This window comes from Anser cygnoides, chromosome 19 (genome assembly GCF_040182565.1).
Source record: "Anser cygnoides isolate HZ-2024a breed goose chromosome 19, Taihu_goose_T2T_genome, whole genome shotgun sequence".
Lineage (NCBI taxonomy): Eukaryota > Metazoa > Chordata > Aves > Anseriformes > Anatidae > Anser > Anser cygnoides.
In genome coordinates this window covers 1,260,379-1,277,528 of record NC_089891.1, presented here as the reverse complement: position 1 = coordinate 1,277,528, position 17,150 = coordinate 1,260,379, and the positions used below count along the sequence as shown (strand labels likewise).

At 46.2% G+C, this 17,150-nt stretch overlaps 1 protein-coding gene across 1 annotated transcript in view; it reads right to left on the bottom strand.

The window, feature by feature from the left end:
* Window positions 1-17,150, bottom strand: part of DNAH9 (dynein axonemal heavy chain 9) — a 198,131-nt gene that overhangs the window by 18,661 nt on the left and 162,320 nt on the right. Inside the window, 4 exon segments of the mRNA XM_066980302.1 lie at window positions 794-964; window positions 1,742-1,933; window positions 2,427-2,618; window positions 6,216-6,443. Of these exon segments, the coding sequence (XP_066836403.1) occupies window positions 794-964; window positions 1,742-1,933; window positions 2,427-2,618; window positions 6,216-6,443 (783 nt within the window).

The window sequence follows — 17,150 nt, the reverse complement described above, 5'->3', positions numbered from 1 at the left end:
CCTCAAACTCCTGCATGGACTGAAAACTGAACATGCCCACCACTTCTGAGTAGCCCTTAGGCAAGGTCTGTAAGTTCCCCAGCAGCATACCAAGCCAAAGGAAACACGTGAAACCACAAACTTCACAAAAGCTTCCTATCAGCCATTCATTAATTTGCAGAGCTTGATACAGAAGTCTTAAGTCTACAGAAATCAAAAACTGAGCAAGTGTTGGCTGTTTTCAGATCCTGTTATGAATGCTTGGGTCAGATTTTAATGTGCTGTGACTTTCAAGAGGAAGAGCTGAGATCAGTCTGATACATGGGCACAGTAAATGAGTTCAGCTAGGAATAAGGAATTACAAGGCCCCTGGGAGCTCGGGAGCTGGGTGGGACCTGGTGGCAGCAGTAACTGGTGGGCTGAGCACTGGGTGGTACATTGCACCCATCAGACAGTGCGCACGGGAGCCCATCGGTATGCCAGTCACAGCCTGGTGCACAGGGACTGGTGGCTCAGAGACAGGGGAGGCCACAGAGGTTTATTTGCAACGTCGTCACGGGATGATAATGAAGGCACTGCAGTTCAGGGGGTAATTAAAAGCCACTGTCCTACTACTGACAATACTCCAATTACATCCCACCACGGTTATGTTCTGCATAATATGAGGCTGGCGGTTTTAGACACTTGGTTTGTATCTGGTAAAAGCAGAACACGTTATAATAAGCAGCTCTGAGTCCAGCCTGAGCTAGACAGGGCTGCTTAGGAGTGAGAACAGCTATAAAAATTCAACAGCCCCTTTCTCTACCACTCTCACCGTTTCTTCCCTGGTCACCACTCCTCCTTCACCCATGCTGCTGTCCCGGGGCTGCATCTCTAACACGATGCGGAACAGCTTCTCTGAGGTCTGGGTAAGGAAGCCGATCTCAGCATTGGGATGGAGGCCATACAGATAAGGAGACTCCGGTGGCAAGGTGTCGTCTATGTACTGTACGGAGAAATGCAGGCTTAGGTTAGATACACAACCCAGGACGCTTTGCCTTCAGAGCTCTGGGTGCTGAAATTTATCACCCACCCAAGAAAGTAAGCCCAGGCTGATACAACGCTGCGCACGGTTTGAACACCAGATGGGACAAAGGAGGGTACAATTGCTTACAGAAAAAAAGAACTGCTTTTACTCCTACTGTGAGGATTTGGTAATTGCTAAAGTTTGGCTTGGCTACCTATCTCAGGCCTGGACCTTCTCTAGCAATTATCTGCTGTGTGTTTCAGCATCAATACTCCAAAATCCCTTGTGGGAATTTAGCTTCCCATAGTTAAGTTTTATGAACAAAACCAGCCTAATATGCCTGTCCCTGCTACTGCATTTGTGTACAAAGAACAGATGAGATCAGTAAGTAGATCAACAAGACCCTTCAGTGTTTCTCATCAAAACTGATGATAAAAGGAGTTTGAAAGGGCCATTTTAGCAAACAGTATGTGGATGTAATTTTCCAGGAGCCCTGCTCAAGTCTCAAGAACCAATACAGTTGTTCTATTCATGCATGAACAGAATGGGCCCATGATGAAGTAGCAAATTACCATTAGACTTGGTTCATCCAAGGGAATGCTGAAACATCTACAGAAACAGCACATAATGGGAAATAACATGAGGTGTGCTGAAACACTGCAGTCCTATTCACTGCCTCCTAAGACAGATTATAGGGCAGTTATAGAAAACGTTACACTTATGTGTATAAATAATGACAGAAAACAAACAGCTTACCTGATGATAGCCATTATAGTCCATGCTCCCCGGGAGGGGGAATCCTGGAGCAAGGAAGAGCTCTCCCTCCAGCATTTCTGGCTTAATAAATTCTTCCAAATAGGTTTTGCAAAGTCGCCTGTCCCAGTCATCTGTAATGTGACCTCCATACATAATCTCACCAAAGAGGTAGCGTAAATCATCATATGGGACCTGAAGAATAAGGCAGGAGGGCATGACAGAGTTCAGGCAGCCTGAGCTCCACCAGCAGCATCGCTGAGCTACAGGCTGCAGCTCTAAGTACCGATTTGCACAGTGAGTGCTCCCATTGCACTATTTCAGTTTTCTAAGTAAACAAACATTAGGCAGTAGTTAAATCCTGCCCAGGGAAAACTGGATCACAGCATAGACTTCATGCAGTTTCCCACTGAAATGTAAATTTATTCTAAATTCTGTTAAACCAAAGACCACTATGTATTTCCAGTGACTGAAGACTACAGGCACTATTTGATATGATTTATAAGCTGCTGCAGATGCGAGCAGCATTGTTTCCCACCTCACAGGCAAAGATACACCAGACTGCGATGTTATAAAAACAAAGATATGAGGGAAAAGGCATTCATGGAAAATTCCCAGTAGTTTCAGCACAAGCCAGCCCATCACTGGCCGTTAAAAGCCACCAAAGAGCCCCTGCTGATTCACCCACCTTTGAGCTGGCCTCCAGATAATTGTACAGCACGTTAACAGAGATAGTGAGGTCTCCAGTGTTGAAGGGGTAGGAACGGTTCCAGCCTTGGGGGCCAAATTTGCGCCTCTCTGCCACCACGGCATGGAAATAGCAGAGGGCAAACAGGATGCTCTTGAACTCATTCTCCCGGGTGCACATCTCCAGGGTGTCCTGCAATACAGGCAGAGAGGCAGGGCTGTGTCAGTCTATGCCGCCTCCCAAGTATCAGACTTCGGACAGGGGTAAATTAATTTTCCCCATCAGTTCCTTTCTGCTTAACTACACATTCCCTAGCTCTCTGAGACAGTGGACTTGCATTGCAAATTTATTGGCAAATTCCGATGCATCATTTCCAAATTCATGTTTTCCTTTCCACCTTTGTATGAGGAAGACATCCTGACAGGCAGGAGGGGAAGGAAAGGTGCCCTCACTCAGCACCAGCACGTGCCCCACATTCCACGCAGGGAGATGGAGAGAGGCACCACAGACGGGAGCGGCAGCCCAAGGCAAGGCTCCTGCTGAGGAGGACTGCACCTGGAAGAACCAAGCTCCTTCCTGCCCCTTGGGTACAAAAGGTTTCCTCAGGGCAGCATTCCTCTGAGCCGCAGGGCTGAGGCAGCAGGGAACTCTCCCAGGAGGGCTGCACTCGACGCTCTGCACCAAGCCAGCCCGGCTACACGCCGCGGCAGTGGATTTGCTGACAGCACAACCTCGCGCAGCGCACCAAGGCAGGGATGGGAGGAACTGCCAAAGATCCAAGCAGGGAGGATCAAATGCTTGGGAAGAGAAAATAAACCACCACCACCCACAAAACCCACAAATGCAGCCCTTTAAAGTCAGCACAGCATCTGGTGCTTCCTCGCCCAACTTCCAGGCTATGCTTGAAGTCTGAATACCTACACACACACAAAGGAGTGGACACAATCGTGATGGCAGAGGTGGAGAGGAGGAAGCCTGAGTCATTTCATCAACGAAAACGCACAAAGGGAACCGGTCTCTAAAGAGCTCTGAAGGGCGCTGGATAGTGACGAGTGATGGCCCCAGCGGGCACTGATGGGGAGCCTGGGCAGCTGTGCCTCTCCCTAGTGCATGAGCATCACTGCCTTGAACAGCAGAGTAAAGGAATGAAGATCTGGAGGCGCACGCACAGCGTGAGGCTGAAGCTCTGCGCTCACAGATAGATCTACAACCCCTTTCTGTGGTTGAAGCCTGGTGGAGGCTTGCACAGCTCCTGGCATTGGCAGGAAAAGCAGATCCCCTGCCCCATAGCAGGAGGGTGACGGGACATCCCACAGCCAACAGCACAGATCTCCCCAGAACTGGGCGATGAATGTATTAGGAAGGACTTGCCTACACCTCCGCCCATGTCACTGCAAGCCCTCCCCAGGACCAGCGTGTCCAGGATGCGGTGGCCCTGACCTGCACGGCTGAGCCTGGGGCTGAGCAAGGAGGGAGCAGCTGCACCAGCCCCTCCGTCCTCCCTGCCAGGGAGGGCCCCTGTAGCTCCGCTCATTTACATGACAAAGACCACAAAGGACACCTGTGTGACTTCTCTTCATTACCTTCACCTAAAAAAAATCTGTGACATTAGACCTCTAACCAGCTGTTAGATACCCTTGTTCAGGGTCTCTGCTGAACAGGGGGAAACAGTTGCTGCAAAACACGCAGGACGCTGGCTAACTGCATAAAAGGACCAAGAACAGCCCAAGCACTATTTTCCCCTTGAAGCTCCCTTAATTATCACCAACCCAATGAAGAACAGGTTCAAATATGCACTGAGTGCCTCTCCCATTACAGAAAACACCTCTGGACTTCAAGGAGAGCTTGCTTGAATGAAAACCGAGTATGAACCCATCTCAGGCTCATTTGGTCTCTCTATTTCGTTGTGCATTTTTATTTCAGCTACAAAGCAGAACAATATTCCCCACACACAATAATGGGCCTTCTTTGTGGCTTTCAGCTAAAAGTTAAATTTGAACATCTATTCTGTACAAAGCAGAGAAATGAGGTGTAAAGGGGCCCCACCTACTCACTCCAGGATTTGTGATAAAAGACGTTTTATAATACTCCAGCAATTTAGAAAATGCTAATTACTATCTGATTGAAACGAGCAGAGGCAGGATGAAAACGTTACTTTGGGTGAAGGTTCTCCCCTCCCTTACTCTTCAGGATGTTTTGTGAAGTTCAGGATGATGAATTACAGTAGATAAAAATGGAATAATCTTCTCTGACTGTGTGCATCAATCCTTGTGCTGTGGCTTCCAGCTTCACCTCCTCAGAGAGGGCAGCTCCCGAACTCGAGATCCCCCTGTACCTATGTGCAAAAAAAGGTTGTCCCCATTTCCCTGCCCCATGGACCAGTGCCTGGGGTCCAGCACAGGCTGTGGCTGCTCCAGCCTGGTCCCAAATAACGTGGAGAGAAAGAATCATTCTGCAAGATGTGCCCTGCGTGCTTCTGGAGCAGCCATCTGCAGAATGGAGAGGTTGCAGTAAGTGCAGTGCTAGTGCCACGAAGAGGCAGTCTGAGGGGTGAGAATGCCTTCAGGCCCTTCTGGCAGCTGTGGGTTTAACAGACAGGGTCTTGCTGTGAGAACTCAGCATGCCAACGCAGTGGTGATGTGCGAATGAGGGTAATGGGCAGTCAGGGCAGCTGAGTGCAATGGTCTGTGTCTTTAGTAAAGGTATCACCATAAAAGTGAGCAGTTAGCCCTTAGCCCTTTGGCTCATGCAGAAAATGGGGTGGGCAGAAGTGCAGCAGTGATGCACGACAGCTCCAGCACTGCCTGGCAGCCTGGGCTGCTCCTGGGGAGGCACCACGCTGCACGTGTCCGGCTGCTCCTGGGAGCGTCCCTGTGCCATCATTACATACATTGATCCCTGCCCCTGCAGTCACCAAGAGAAGAATATTCACCCATCACTTTCACAAGCTTCATTTCTGTGTCCCCTGCACAGGAGACTGCTGCAGTCCAGCAGCAAAGAGCAGGGACGGTGACTACTGCAATGGGAACGTGGGTATGTGATAACTGTGGGCTGCATGTGATAAAAGCAACAACCTACCATCGGCTACTCTCCTTGTGGGACACCAATACTCAAGACAGCCTACTTTGTCCTCATCTGGAAAAGCAAGCCCTCCCTTCAGAGAGACTGCAGCGCTAAATCACAATACTTGTGATGTCAGCGAGGTTTTGAGCTGAACGGGCCTTGAGGCACACAGGGCAAAGTCCCCCTGAACTGCTCAGAAGAGTGACCTGGGATGCATCGCATCAGCAGTGCCGAATCTCTACCCCCAGTTAACCAGCAGGGCAAAATGCAAGGTTTAAGCTGCTCTCCTCTCCGTGTCGCTGGGTGATAGATGATAGATGTAATACGTCACTCAGCAGCCCAAAATGGAGTGACACAAATACAGAAGTCAAGTCAAATCATGACAAAAGTCTCTCTCAAATGCTGCATTCAGAAATTTGCTTCTGTAAAAAAAAACACCCTTTTTAAGAATCATACATTGATGATAAAATGAGTGAATTGGACAGAAATCTGGCTGTGAACATCTGCGAGAATGTGACCGTTCAGGATTACCTAAGTCCTCCCTTGGAAAATGAGTGCTGGGAAAGAGATCTGGAGAACAGAGAAGGGCTTGATGGACCTGGAGACTACGCGACGTGAAGGGACTCGCGCACTCGCAGCCTGGGACTGGCAAAGTCCCCACGCGTCGCGGCTCCAGCAGCTCCAAGCTGACCCACCACCGATGGGACGTCCCCGCTGCCCTCCTACCTGGGTGAAGTTGTCAAGGGCTTTGTGCAGGTTCGCGTGCATCCCGGTCGGGGGCTCATTGGTGATTTTGATTGAGTTCTCCAGGATGCCCTGGGGAATGATGTGGCTGTCCGGGGAGGGTGCTGGCTCCGCACTAATGAAGACACGGAAATCTTGGTGGCTGCCCTCACTGTGCTGCTCCAGCTTCTTCTCCAGAGAACTCAGCCACTTGGCCACCAGGTGGATGTTCTGGCAGGGACAAAGGGGACATGGCTTCATCAGTCCCCCCCGCTGACACCCACATTAATTGGGCACCAAATCCGGCACACAAATGAATGGCACCCACCAGGCCTAAGCACTGGAAGTTGATACTTGCCCCAAGAATTACACCTGTGTGTAATTCACAGCCACAAATATCCTGGCACACCACTTTTAAATTCACAATAGTCAATATAAATAACCAGCAATTAAGCAAGCCATTCATGGGCTGTTTGTGTTCTCGGGGCTGACAATCTCCTGTTCATTACAGTTACGTACAGCTGATGAAGTAATGTTATTTCCCCAGACGTTTGTTCATTTTTAAGAGTAACAGTAAGGACCATCAATACCAGTAAGTGCAAGTTAGTGGGAAAAAGTCAAGCTGGTGGTTTTGTAAAGACATTTAACATAAAATATTTAATTAGTCATGCAACTAGTTACACATATCTGTCAGAAAATTAAGCAGTATTATGGAGAGGTCATAAAATGAATGCAGACTTGCCTCACTTTTCCAGCTACAGTCCTATATCATTTTCTAAAATTCCAGGCAAGAAAATAGCTTTTCTTACATTAGGAACAGGGCAGATCACCCCACAGCAGGGGTTCTTGGTCTAAAACCACCATAATTTTAAAGTTACGTGTGTAATCCAAGCTGGCTCTGCTAACAGGCACTGTGGAAGGTGATTTATCCCATCCAGAGACAGGACAAGGAACTTCCTAAACATAAATTAAAAGCAGATGCCAAAAAGATAAACTGTTTGCAGGTGGCAAGGAAATTGCATTAAGGAACCATATCAGAGACTTAGAATAAATATATATCACCTATAACAAGGATCAGAAAGGAGCTCTCATGGTTAAATAGCAGAGTAATGGAGACTATTAAGAGTAAAATGACATTCTTCAGAAAAAGGAAATCATGTCCAAATGAGAAAAACAGAAAACAGCACAAAATCCAGTCATGGTAAGGCTGAAAACGATTTTAAAAAGCAATCTTCTGAAAACCATAAAAACCAATAATAAAACCTTCTCCAGGCGCAAGAAACTTACCACAGAGCCTATAAAACTAAAAGATGATCAAGGTGTATAGGGAGTGCCCAAGAAAGGCAAGGCCACCACAAAACAGCTCATATTAGGAGGAATATTCACTGCAGACCCCGGGGAGGGTCTCCTCCTGTTTTACAGCCTGTTTTACAGCCTGTTTTACAGGGGCAGAATCGCTCACATGCTGAGGCTGGAGGTCACCCATCCAACCCTCCTGCTCCGAGCAGGGTCAGACAGAGCTGGTTGCCCAGAACTGTGTACAGACAGGTCTTTGAATAACTCCAAGGACTGAGCCTCCACAACCTCTCTGGGCAACTTTTCAACCACCCTAACAGTAAAAATAAATATAAACTATAATGTTGAAGGAAAATTTCCTCTCTTTCAATTTGTGCCCATTGCCTCTTGCTCTTTCATTGGGCACCACTATGAACAGCCTGGCTCCATCTTCTGTACTCTCCCTGGCACAAGGTATTTAAACCAACTGATAAACCCCTCTGAGCCATTTCTTTTTGAGGCTAAATAATCCCAGCTCTCTCAGACTTTCCTCATATGACAGATGCTCCAGTCCCTTAATCACCAGAAAGACTCTTAAATTGAAGCAGCAGATGAAGAGTTTTTAGGACAAATTAATAAACTAATAATAACAATTTACTAGGACCAGATGGTAGCCACCCTAAAGAAACTCAGATGTGGAAGTGGTCCATTACTGCTCGGTAGGCACTAGGCAAACTGCTAGGAGCCTTAATAAGCAGTGAATCAACACACAAATGGTGTGAATTAGAGAAAATGAGAAACATAAGATTTCCAACCCATTTTAGGTAGCCAACAGGGGGATGCCCAAATCTGAGCGTGTCACCATAAATAAACTCCCATTGCGGTTGCTGGAAAGGCAGAGGTATCTCCAGAAGGTCACCACACCAGCCTCAGGAATCACCCAGGAAGGTGGAAGAATTGCCTCCATGGGGCCAGTGTCTCTCCATGTTTGGACCTTAATCCAAATAGAATATTTATCTTTCACTTAACAATGCTATTGCAGCTGAGGAAGAAGGTCTCAGAGACAAGCGACCAATTAAGGCATAGGAAACAGGCTGGGAAGCTACTCACAGGGTTTGAACTGCTCACCATATTCGAAAACCACCTGAAAGAGTGAATGATTAGTGAGCTGACAAAATTAGTCATAAGACAAACTAATTCCAGGTAGTAAAAACCAAACCTGATGGCAAAGAAGTGCAAAAGTACGCCATCATTCTAAACGACTGGCTATGATATGGCAGAAGAAATTCACTGTTGATAGACGCAGTAATGCACGCAGAAAATCAACCCTAGCTATATATATGTGTAAACAATGACGGGTTCAGAATTAGCTATTACCACTCCGAGATCTCAGAGTCCTTATGGTTATTCTCTGCAAGTAACAATTCAATGCTTAGCAGTGCGACAGCAATCAAACGTCAGCAAGGGAACAGCAAATAAACTGGAAACATTATTATGCCACTCCATAAATCCATGGCAGGCCTTCATCTTGGATGCAATACCCAGTTCTTATTTCTCTGTCCTTGGAAAGATATAGCTTCCATTCAACAAGCCACAAAATTGACATGGACTTGCCAACTTGGAGAGAGAGATCAAGGCAGAGGTGATGAATGAAGGATAATAACGTAGGCATGAACAGAGCAGTACATTCTTATACGATGCATAACTAAATTGAGAATTCATTGTATCAGGGTTTTGTGGAGGTTGAGCGAATCCGGAATGAAGCTGAGCTTTGATTCACAGAGAGACACATCACTGCGTGCTTACCCAATTCATACATCCTTTCCCTCAGCATCTGGGCCTGCCTTCTGACAGGCAGGGAGTTGGGCTGTCTGCCCCAGCACGGTGCTTTTATGGACTGATGGCACGAAAGAGCACTGAGGGAGCTCCCTCGTGAAAACACAAAAACTTTTGTGCTGGAGGTTTCGGTTGCCTCTTACAGGCTGCTTCTGGAGAGATTCCAGCCAGGACTGAGGAAGAGGACAAGCAGCTGCAGAGAAGGAAAGGCTGAGGTGCTTTGGGCACGGGTTGGGATGGGAGTGGTGGCCATGGTCACAGGCTATTAGCAGTGATGGGTCAGCACTCAGAGCTGCTCCATGAGACACAAAGGACCAGATGGCGACGCATCTCTCCAGAGGAGCTGTGGGTACCTCAGGAGAGAAGAAATCTGGCTAAAAACTCAGTCACATCTGGGATTGGCACCCCTTGCACATCAGCGACTGTCCTTGCATGTTCACCACATCCTTGCCAAGTCTTGGGTGCAAAATCCAGTGTCACTTTTGTAGAGGGATCTTGTTAAGGATTGATATATTTCCATTTGGTATCTCAACCATACTTTTTTTTTTTCCCCTATATAGACATATATATATATATACATATATATATATACGCAGTTATGGTGAAGGCTGACTTCTTGACCCCTAATAGTGACTACAGTGCACGTGGATGCTCATCCTGGCTGTGCATGCACCACAACCCAGCTCTACAACAGTGCAGCCAGCGGGCTCCCCTACCTTCTGCACAGAGCAACCCCCCTCTCAGCTACCACAAAGCAAGAGCTCTGGGATGTTCTTGGCGACACAGGCACATCTTCAGTACAAGCTGCTGCTTCACAGTGGCTTTCTGCTTCTGGATCTGTACCAGTTTTCAAGGGTACTGGAAATGGGCACGTCTGAGCACAGATGTCTGGAGCTGAACTAATCATCCCACCAGGGCATCATGGAGAAGGTGGGTCATCTTATCCTAACCCAGATGCAAGCACTAAATCATAAAGTAACAGAGCAAGTGTGGTTTCAAAACCTCAATGTCTTCTAAAAATGTGCACTTAACTATTTCCATTTTCTTCCTCTCTGTGGGGCTGGGTACAAAGTCCACCAAAATCTCAGGGAAAACTTATGCTGTCTCCTTGCCCAAGTCCTCCACGTTTTAGAAGTTATAACCAACTCCCTGCCACTTGATAACTTTAGTTTCGTCCTTTTTGCACAAGATTTTATGAGGTTGTTTTGATACCTTATGTTAAACAAATTGCTGTACAACTCCTGCCACAAGTCAGCCTCAGGCTCTGACGAGGCAACTGCTTCACACACGGACACCTTGCACACCCAGTCCTGCTGCCCCAAAGCTGATTCACGTGACTGGGAGCAACATTTCTTCTTTAGAACTGCACACATTCAGTCTCCTTCCCTGAAAGGATTTAGGGTTGTGCTGATGTTATATGGGTTAAATGGAGTCTGAGGCATGGGAGCAAATGAGGAGAAGATAACTGAACAAAGCAATCCTGTTCTGGGGAAGAGACACGCCACTGTAAACACCAACCATACGAAGAGCAGCAAACAAAATGCAATTATATCTGACTGTTAACACACCAGTGCTTGTCTGAGGTATTTAGGATTTCAAGAGATGAGGTAATTCCTAGGGTCCGGGCAACCAACTCAGTCTAGAAGCTCAAGAATAAAGCAGGAATGGACCAAAACACATAACCAAAGTGTTTTAAACAGCTACAGAGATTTAGTAATTTAAGGGAACAGCTCAACAGAAAAGCATAAGAAAAACTGTTCATTAAGTATCAGTTTAATCACAGACTATATACCTGACCCTGCTTTCATCTTTAATTGGCGGTTTCTTCCTACATCTGCTTTTGTGGTGTTAGATGGCCGAAAAATAATTGCTTTAGCTTGTGTTGACATGACACCAATGACCATTATTTGTCAGCATCACTGCCTTCAATATCACAGACAACTTAAGAAACACTTCTAAAAATAATCAAAGCATTTATGTATTATTCTTTTATGATAGAATGGATGGAAAATAATATATGCAGCAAAACATGAGTTGATACTAAGAATTTATGATTTGATCAAATGAATACTTATGCAAGAAGTAGACATAAATAAACATACAGCTCAAAAATTTTTCTACTAAAAGGACAGAGATGCTGTGGAGGAGATTCACAGGTTTGAAGGAAACCTTGCAAATTAATTCTCAGCAGTCAGATAACACCACTTGACAGAACATGACTAATGACAACATATGCGGTCATAATAATTGAATGCTATGTCAATTATCAATAACGACACAACACAGACAATGCTTCCTTAATACCAATCACAGCTGAGCTACTGAAGAACCACCTCCCCTTGCTTGCTTTGAAACCTGCCTCCTGATGGTTTCATAGACTGCCTCTAGCTCTTCCTTGGGAGAAAGAGGAAATAATTAAGCCCTGTCCACTTTTCTATGGCTCAGGGCTTCATACACTGCCAATATTATCTCCCTAAAGCACACTGTGTAGTTTACACTGCAGCAGTTTTTGTGTACTCCTGATTCCAGAAGAGCTCCAGAAGATACATTTATGCAGGACAACGCAAGTTAATTCATTGCTTTATTGATTTTTTTTCTTTTATTTTTTTTTCTTTTCTGTGTTTTGAGGTCTGTGAAAAGAGTTGTTGTGTAAAAGACAACTCTCCAGCATCTCCACTTTGTCACAGCTCGCAGCTCAGTCTCGGCTGCAGGTAAAACTGGGTTACAATGTCAAATTCATGGGCACATTACCTTTCTTTATGAATGGAGAGATAAAGGAGCAGGTGGGAGCCAAATCCTGCCAAAAGCAAACAGCTGATAAGAGGGTAAAAAAAGGAACCTGAAATATCTTCCTGTGCACACTGACCATTACCACTGTATCTCGCCCTCTGTTATTTCCCTACTTTGCATCATGGAGTATGAGACAGAGAGCAAGTACCAGAGAAAGAGGGTCCACAGGCAGGGCTGGGGGCGTATGTGCAGGAAGACGGGAACTCCAGAGGCTTTTCTTTGGGAGTGCACTTCCAAGCACCTCTGTGTGCTTGTACTTCACAAGGCAGAACGTATATCACAGGACGCAAGTGTTGCTGTGGTAACCATCAGAAATAGCAGCACATACATACAAACCACAGACACTCCACAGCACGCTCCCTTTGCTGACAGTTGCTGGAGACCCTGCACGTTCCTGAGAGGGGCTCTCTCCTTCACGCCTTATCTGCAATCACCTCCTTGAGCAGCGGGAATTAGTTGTATTTACAACGCCTCCTTCCCTTACGAGATGCTCTCAGAAAATTGTCACTGATTTAACAGTAAATCTGAAAGCTAGGCTTGGCAGTTCAGAGACAGCCCCAACACTTCCACCTCCCTGCTCATGGTGGGCTGTAAAACAGGAGAAATTATGGCAGAGTTCCTGCCTATGCAAAGTGCTTGGATTTCAGCAGCAGCCACCTGAGGCTTCTCAAGACCTCACTCCACAGGTAATGCTCACCAGTGAAGAACACATTTGATCCCTGCAGAGCCAGCACTCTTAGCTCTCCCTTAAGTCTTCAACCTTTATCGATACCCTCTACACACAGCTCTGAGGCGGACTGCAGCCTGTAACAGCAAGTCCAACTACTTTGCCGTCATTTAGCCCCACCTCTGAGCATGCTGTTCATTGTGTCACTGTGGGCCCTACGATGATCCCCATCATTTTACTCGGGCTGGGCAAACTAAGTAGCTCAATGTTATCTACAAAGAGTGACTTCTCGATACTTGTGGGTCCCTTCCACCTCAGGCTATTCTATGATTTAATGGTTTCAGTATTTTGGTCCCTATGATTCTCTGCTCACCATCTTAGCCACTAAGCAATGATGAGCATGATGGCACCACTCAGCATTTTGCTGCACTGGAAACTATACAGCTATTCCCACCTTTTGTTTATGGATGCATCTCCTCTACAATTTGTGGTGTGATTTCACCGGTACAGACACAAAACCGATACTGGCCTAGCTATAAAGGGACTGGCAATGTTGAGTCAAGCCAGTCCAGGTATCAGAGGGGTCTTTACAACTCTGCTAACACTCAGGATCTTGTCTGGGCCAACACTGGCCGTACTAAAGCTGTGTTGCAGTAACCTTACTGCTCTCATGTTTGTGTAAGCCTCACCTGCTGTGGCCACAGCTCCAAATGAGAACCTGGCCCTTTTCTGCTGGAAGTTGAGTAAAAATAGGCTGATCTGTGACCCTTCCACTAAACACGGTACAGAGAAGGCAAATGCAAGTGGGGAAAAGGAACAGAAGAAAAAAAGAAAAAAAAAGAGGGACTGGCCTGAAAATTTAGAGCACTTCCAGGATACCTGCAAGCACCTGAGTGTTGTTAGACCAGTTTTGGAATGAAGCATAATGCATTCTTCAGGTTCTTTTAGCACAGACATGCCTGAATGTTGAAGGTAGCGAATGAAATGTGCATAGGACCATTCCTGGGCCTAATGTCAACACAACTGCCCCTTTCTACACTATTGACCCATTTTACACTCCAAAACAGGCTGGGTTATATCTGAGATGTCTACTGGGAATGATCCCTGGCCTATCCTTACTCCTGAACTGTCAGGGAGAGACCCAGCCATCTTCATCCACAACCAGGAGCAGAACCTGTGCTGACAATGAGACAGGAGAGACAGCTGAGGTCCAGCCCGGCAAACGTCTCCTGGCACTGCTGAACTGACAAGTACAGACATCACCTAGGGGTGATCGCAGATAGGACTGAAAAATTCATGTACAAAGGCAAATACAAGAAGGGAGTAAATGGTGACTGAATGAGTGAATGGAGCATAACAGGGGATCTAAAGAGAGGATGGTAGGACCCAGCAGAGACACAGGGCCAGCTGGACTCAGCAGTCCATGGTCAGACCAGAGAGCTTGTTCAAGGCAGAGATGATGGCAGGGCACTGCCCTTCTGAAGAGGTGCACTGAAACCATTTCTGCAATGGCAGCTGCCAGCTTGGGTCTCTCCTGGCCCCTGTTCAGAATGTTTCTTTTTTTTTGATCAGCAACAGAAAAATAGGGATAACATAGATCTGCTTGTATTTTGAAAGAATGTGGCACAATTTAAGGCTTGAGAAGGCATTTGAGTTTGTCCTCACGTCTCTTCCAGCCACTCCAATGCTTCAGTCTTTGCTTGAACCCCACAGTCCAGAACTCAGGTCTGGACTTCAACCCAAATACAGGCATTAGTGGCAGGAGAGACTGCTGGGATTTGCCAAGCCTGGGAGCAAATGAGCATGAACTACAGAAAATCTGGACTGATCTCGATTCCCCAAAGTTTTAAAGACAGTGCTGGAGGTTATCTCACCAAAATTCATTTGATAAGATAAAAGATTTAAAGATATGTAGTGATGAGCAGGTGGAATGCACAGCAAAGAAAAATGGGTATTTCTTCTTTCATGTACACCTAGGAATGAAAAGATACTGTGGCTGGAAGGAAAAGTAGTCTTTTTCTTTACTGAAGCAGAGGCTTAGTGCCAAATGCTTTTGTGAGCCTAGAATGGACAATATGTCTCTTATAGGACAGTATATCTCTCTTGCTTGCAGCTAAGTTTGGTGGTGAAGTGCACAGAAAAAGGCTCCATTGTGTTTATGATGCAGTAAGGAGTGCTCTGCCAACGTCTGGATCTCATACGGTTTTGCTCTAGGAGCTCACTATTATTCAATTTAGTACATGAAGCTGACTCAGTGAAGCAACAACCTATGAAAATGGAAAGATACTCAAGAATTAAATTAACATGATTGCAAAGAGAGGGAAATGACATTTTGGCTAATGGATGAAGACTACAATTAAATTGGGAATATCTAATGTCTGAATTCTTCCCTGCATCATTTCATTCAGATCTACAGCTGTAAACATGTAAACAAATTCACTGTTTCTTTGCCATTAGGCTGAAAAACATTATTTGGTGATTTTGACGGTCACTGCCCTACAAAAAGCTTCAAAACAGGGCTAGAGAAGGAAACCCAGCAGACACAGCTCATGCCAGCACATACTTAGTGCTCCTTGATGTGCAAAGCTCTTTTCTCCCTACACAAATGAGACTGCATGCACCAGAGACCTGACCTTCACAACCCCAATCACTTTTCCTTGTCTGTGACCATCAGGTCCAACAAAGAACCTCCCTTCAACAGCACCTCAGTCACCTCCGTGAGGATATTTTCACCAAAGCACTCCATAATCCTCCTGGTTTGCCTGTGCCCTGCTGTGTGGCCCTTCCAGCAGTTATTAGGGTGGCTGAAACCCCCCCCAAGGAGCATCTCAGCTTCCTAAAGTGTTCTCTTCCACCCTAGAGAGAACAGAAGATACTTCTACCTAGGACCGGCGTGGAAGGCAGGTTAGAATAATCGTTCCTCAGGTGCCCACTACTATTGACAGGAACTCTGCTTACAACAGGCTCATTATATAGAAACAGGCTTATTATGCCCCCACCTGTGGGACTGCGGCCATGGGGGTGGACAAGCCCCATGGTTGGTGATAACATCAGACTCTCTAACGATGAGGCCATCAGGAATGTAAAGAGTTTGGAGGGAACAAAGAAGGGTGATTCCAAAGAACTGGTGATTCAGGAAAGCCATCTCGGGTTGCTTGTTCTCCAGCCTTTAAGGCATGGAAGTTGCTGGGTGTTTGCGGCTGCTGGGCAAAGTTGTTGACCAATGAATAGTTAGTGGGAAAGGACTGCTGTGGGGAGAATAGTATAAGAAGGGAGCCTGTCCTCAAGATGGGGATGCAACAAGGAAGAATGAAGATATGCCCTCAATATGAGGGATGAAGTTAGGCCTCAGTAAGAGAGCTGATGTTATGTCATCAGTAAAGGAGTAGCAGTTACTGATCCTGAAAGAACCCTGCTGTCCGAGTGGTCATTACACCACACCCACCTAGTGGGGGCATAATAAATTCACGACCTGCCATGAATTCCCTCTCTGGTGTCACCTACCTTCATCAGTCACTAGGATGAGCAGTGACACTACGATGTTAAGGGCCTACCACATCAGGACAGCAGGGAAGACAGGAAATCAGACATACAACATCCATGCCAAGACCCCCAGTAAACTTACTAAACACCCTCTTGAGAATAGTTAAGGCTTTGCTACCACACCTGTGGGGAGACTGTAGGGGCCTTCACTGCTCAGACAGCAGGAGAAGTTTCCACTTCAGTTCCTACCTGCTGTTTTCACGGCAGGGATTTCTCCTACCTGAAGCAGCTCTTTTTCCCTTTGCTATTAGTCCTGAGCACACAACTTTGTTCTGTTCTACTAAATTTCACCCTATTTGGACTACTCCAGGCCTATAGTCTGCCCCAGTTGTCCTGTATCACATTTCAATCTTTATTTGTATTGACAATACTTCTCTTAATAATATACCAGTGCAAAGCCGTTAACACATTCTTTTTTTTTTGAGCCAAGGCAATGTCTTAAGTGAGACTAGTCCCTTGACTATTCTTTAGGAGTTCTGCTGGCAACATTTAACTTCTACAGCTTCGCTGATACACTCCTGTGTGGCACCTGCAGCCTTACTACAGCTCTCATTAATTGGAGCTGCTGCATTTCAGAGAATCACAGAACAAGGTTGGAAGGGACCTCTGGAGGTAATCCGGTCCAACCTTCCTGGCTCAAGGAGGGCCAGCACGTTTATTTCCTCTAAAACGTCAGTAACCTTTGCAGTGCAAACTATCTGATAGGCCTGATCTATCTTCAGCAAATTCCTAATACAATTGCTACTGTTACTTACATTTCTTACTTATTTTGCCCTCCAAAGTTTGTTCTGAAACTTTGCGTATTACTGAGTTAAGACCAGTCTGCT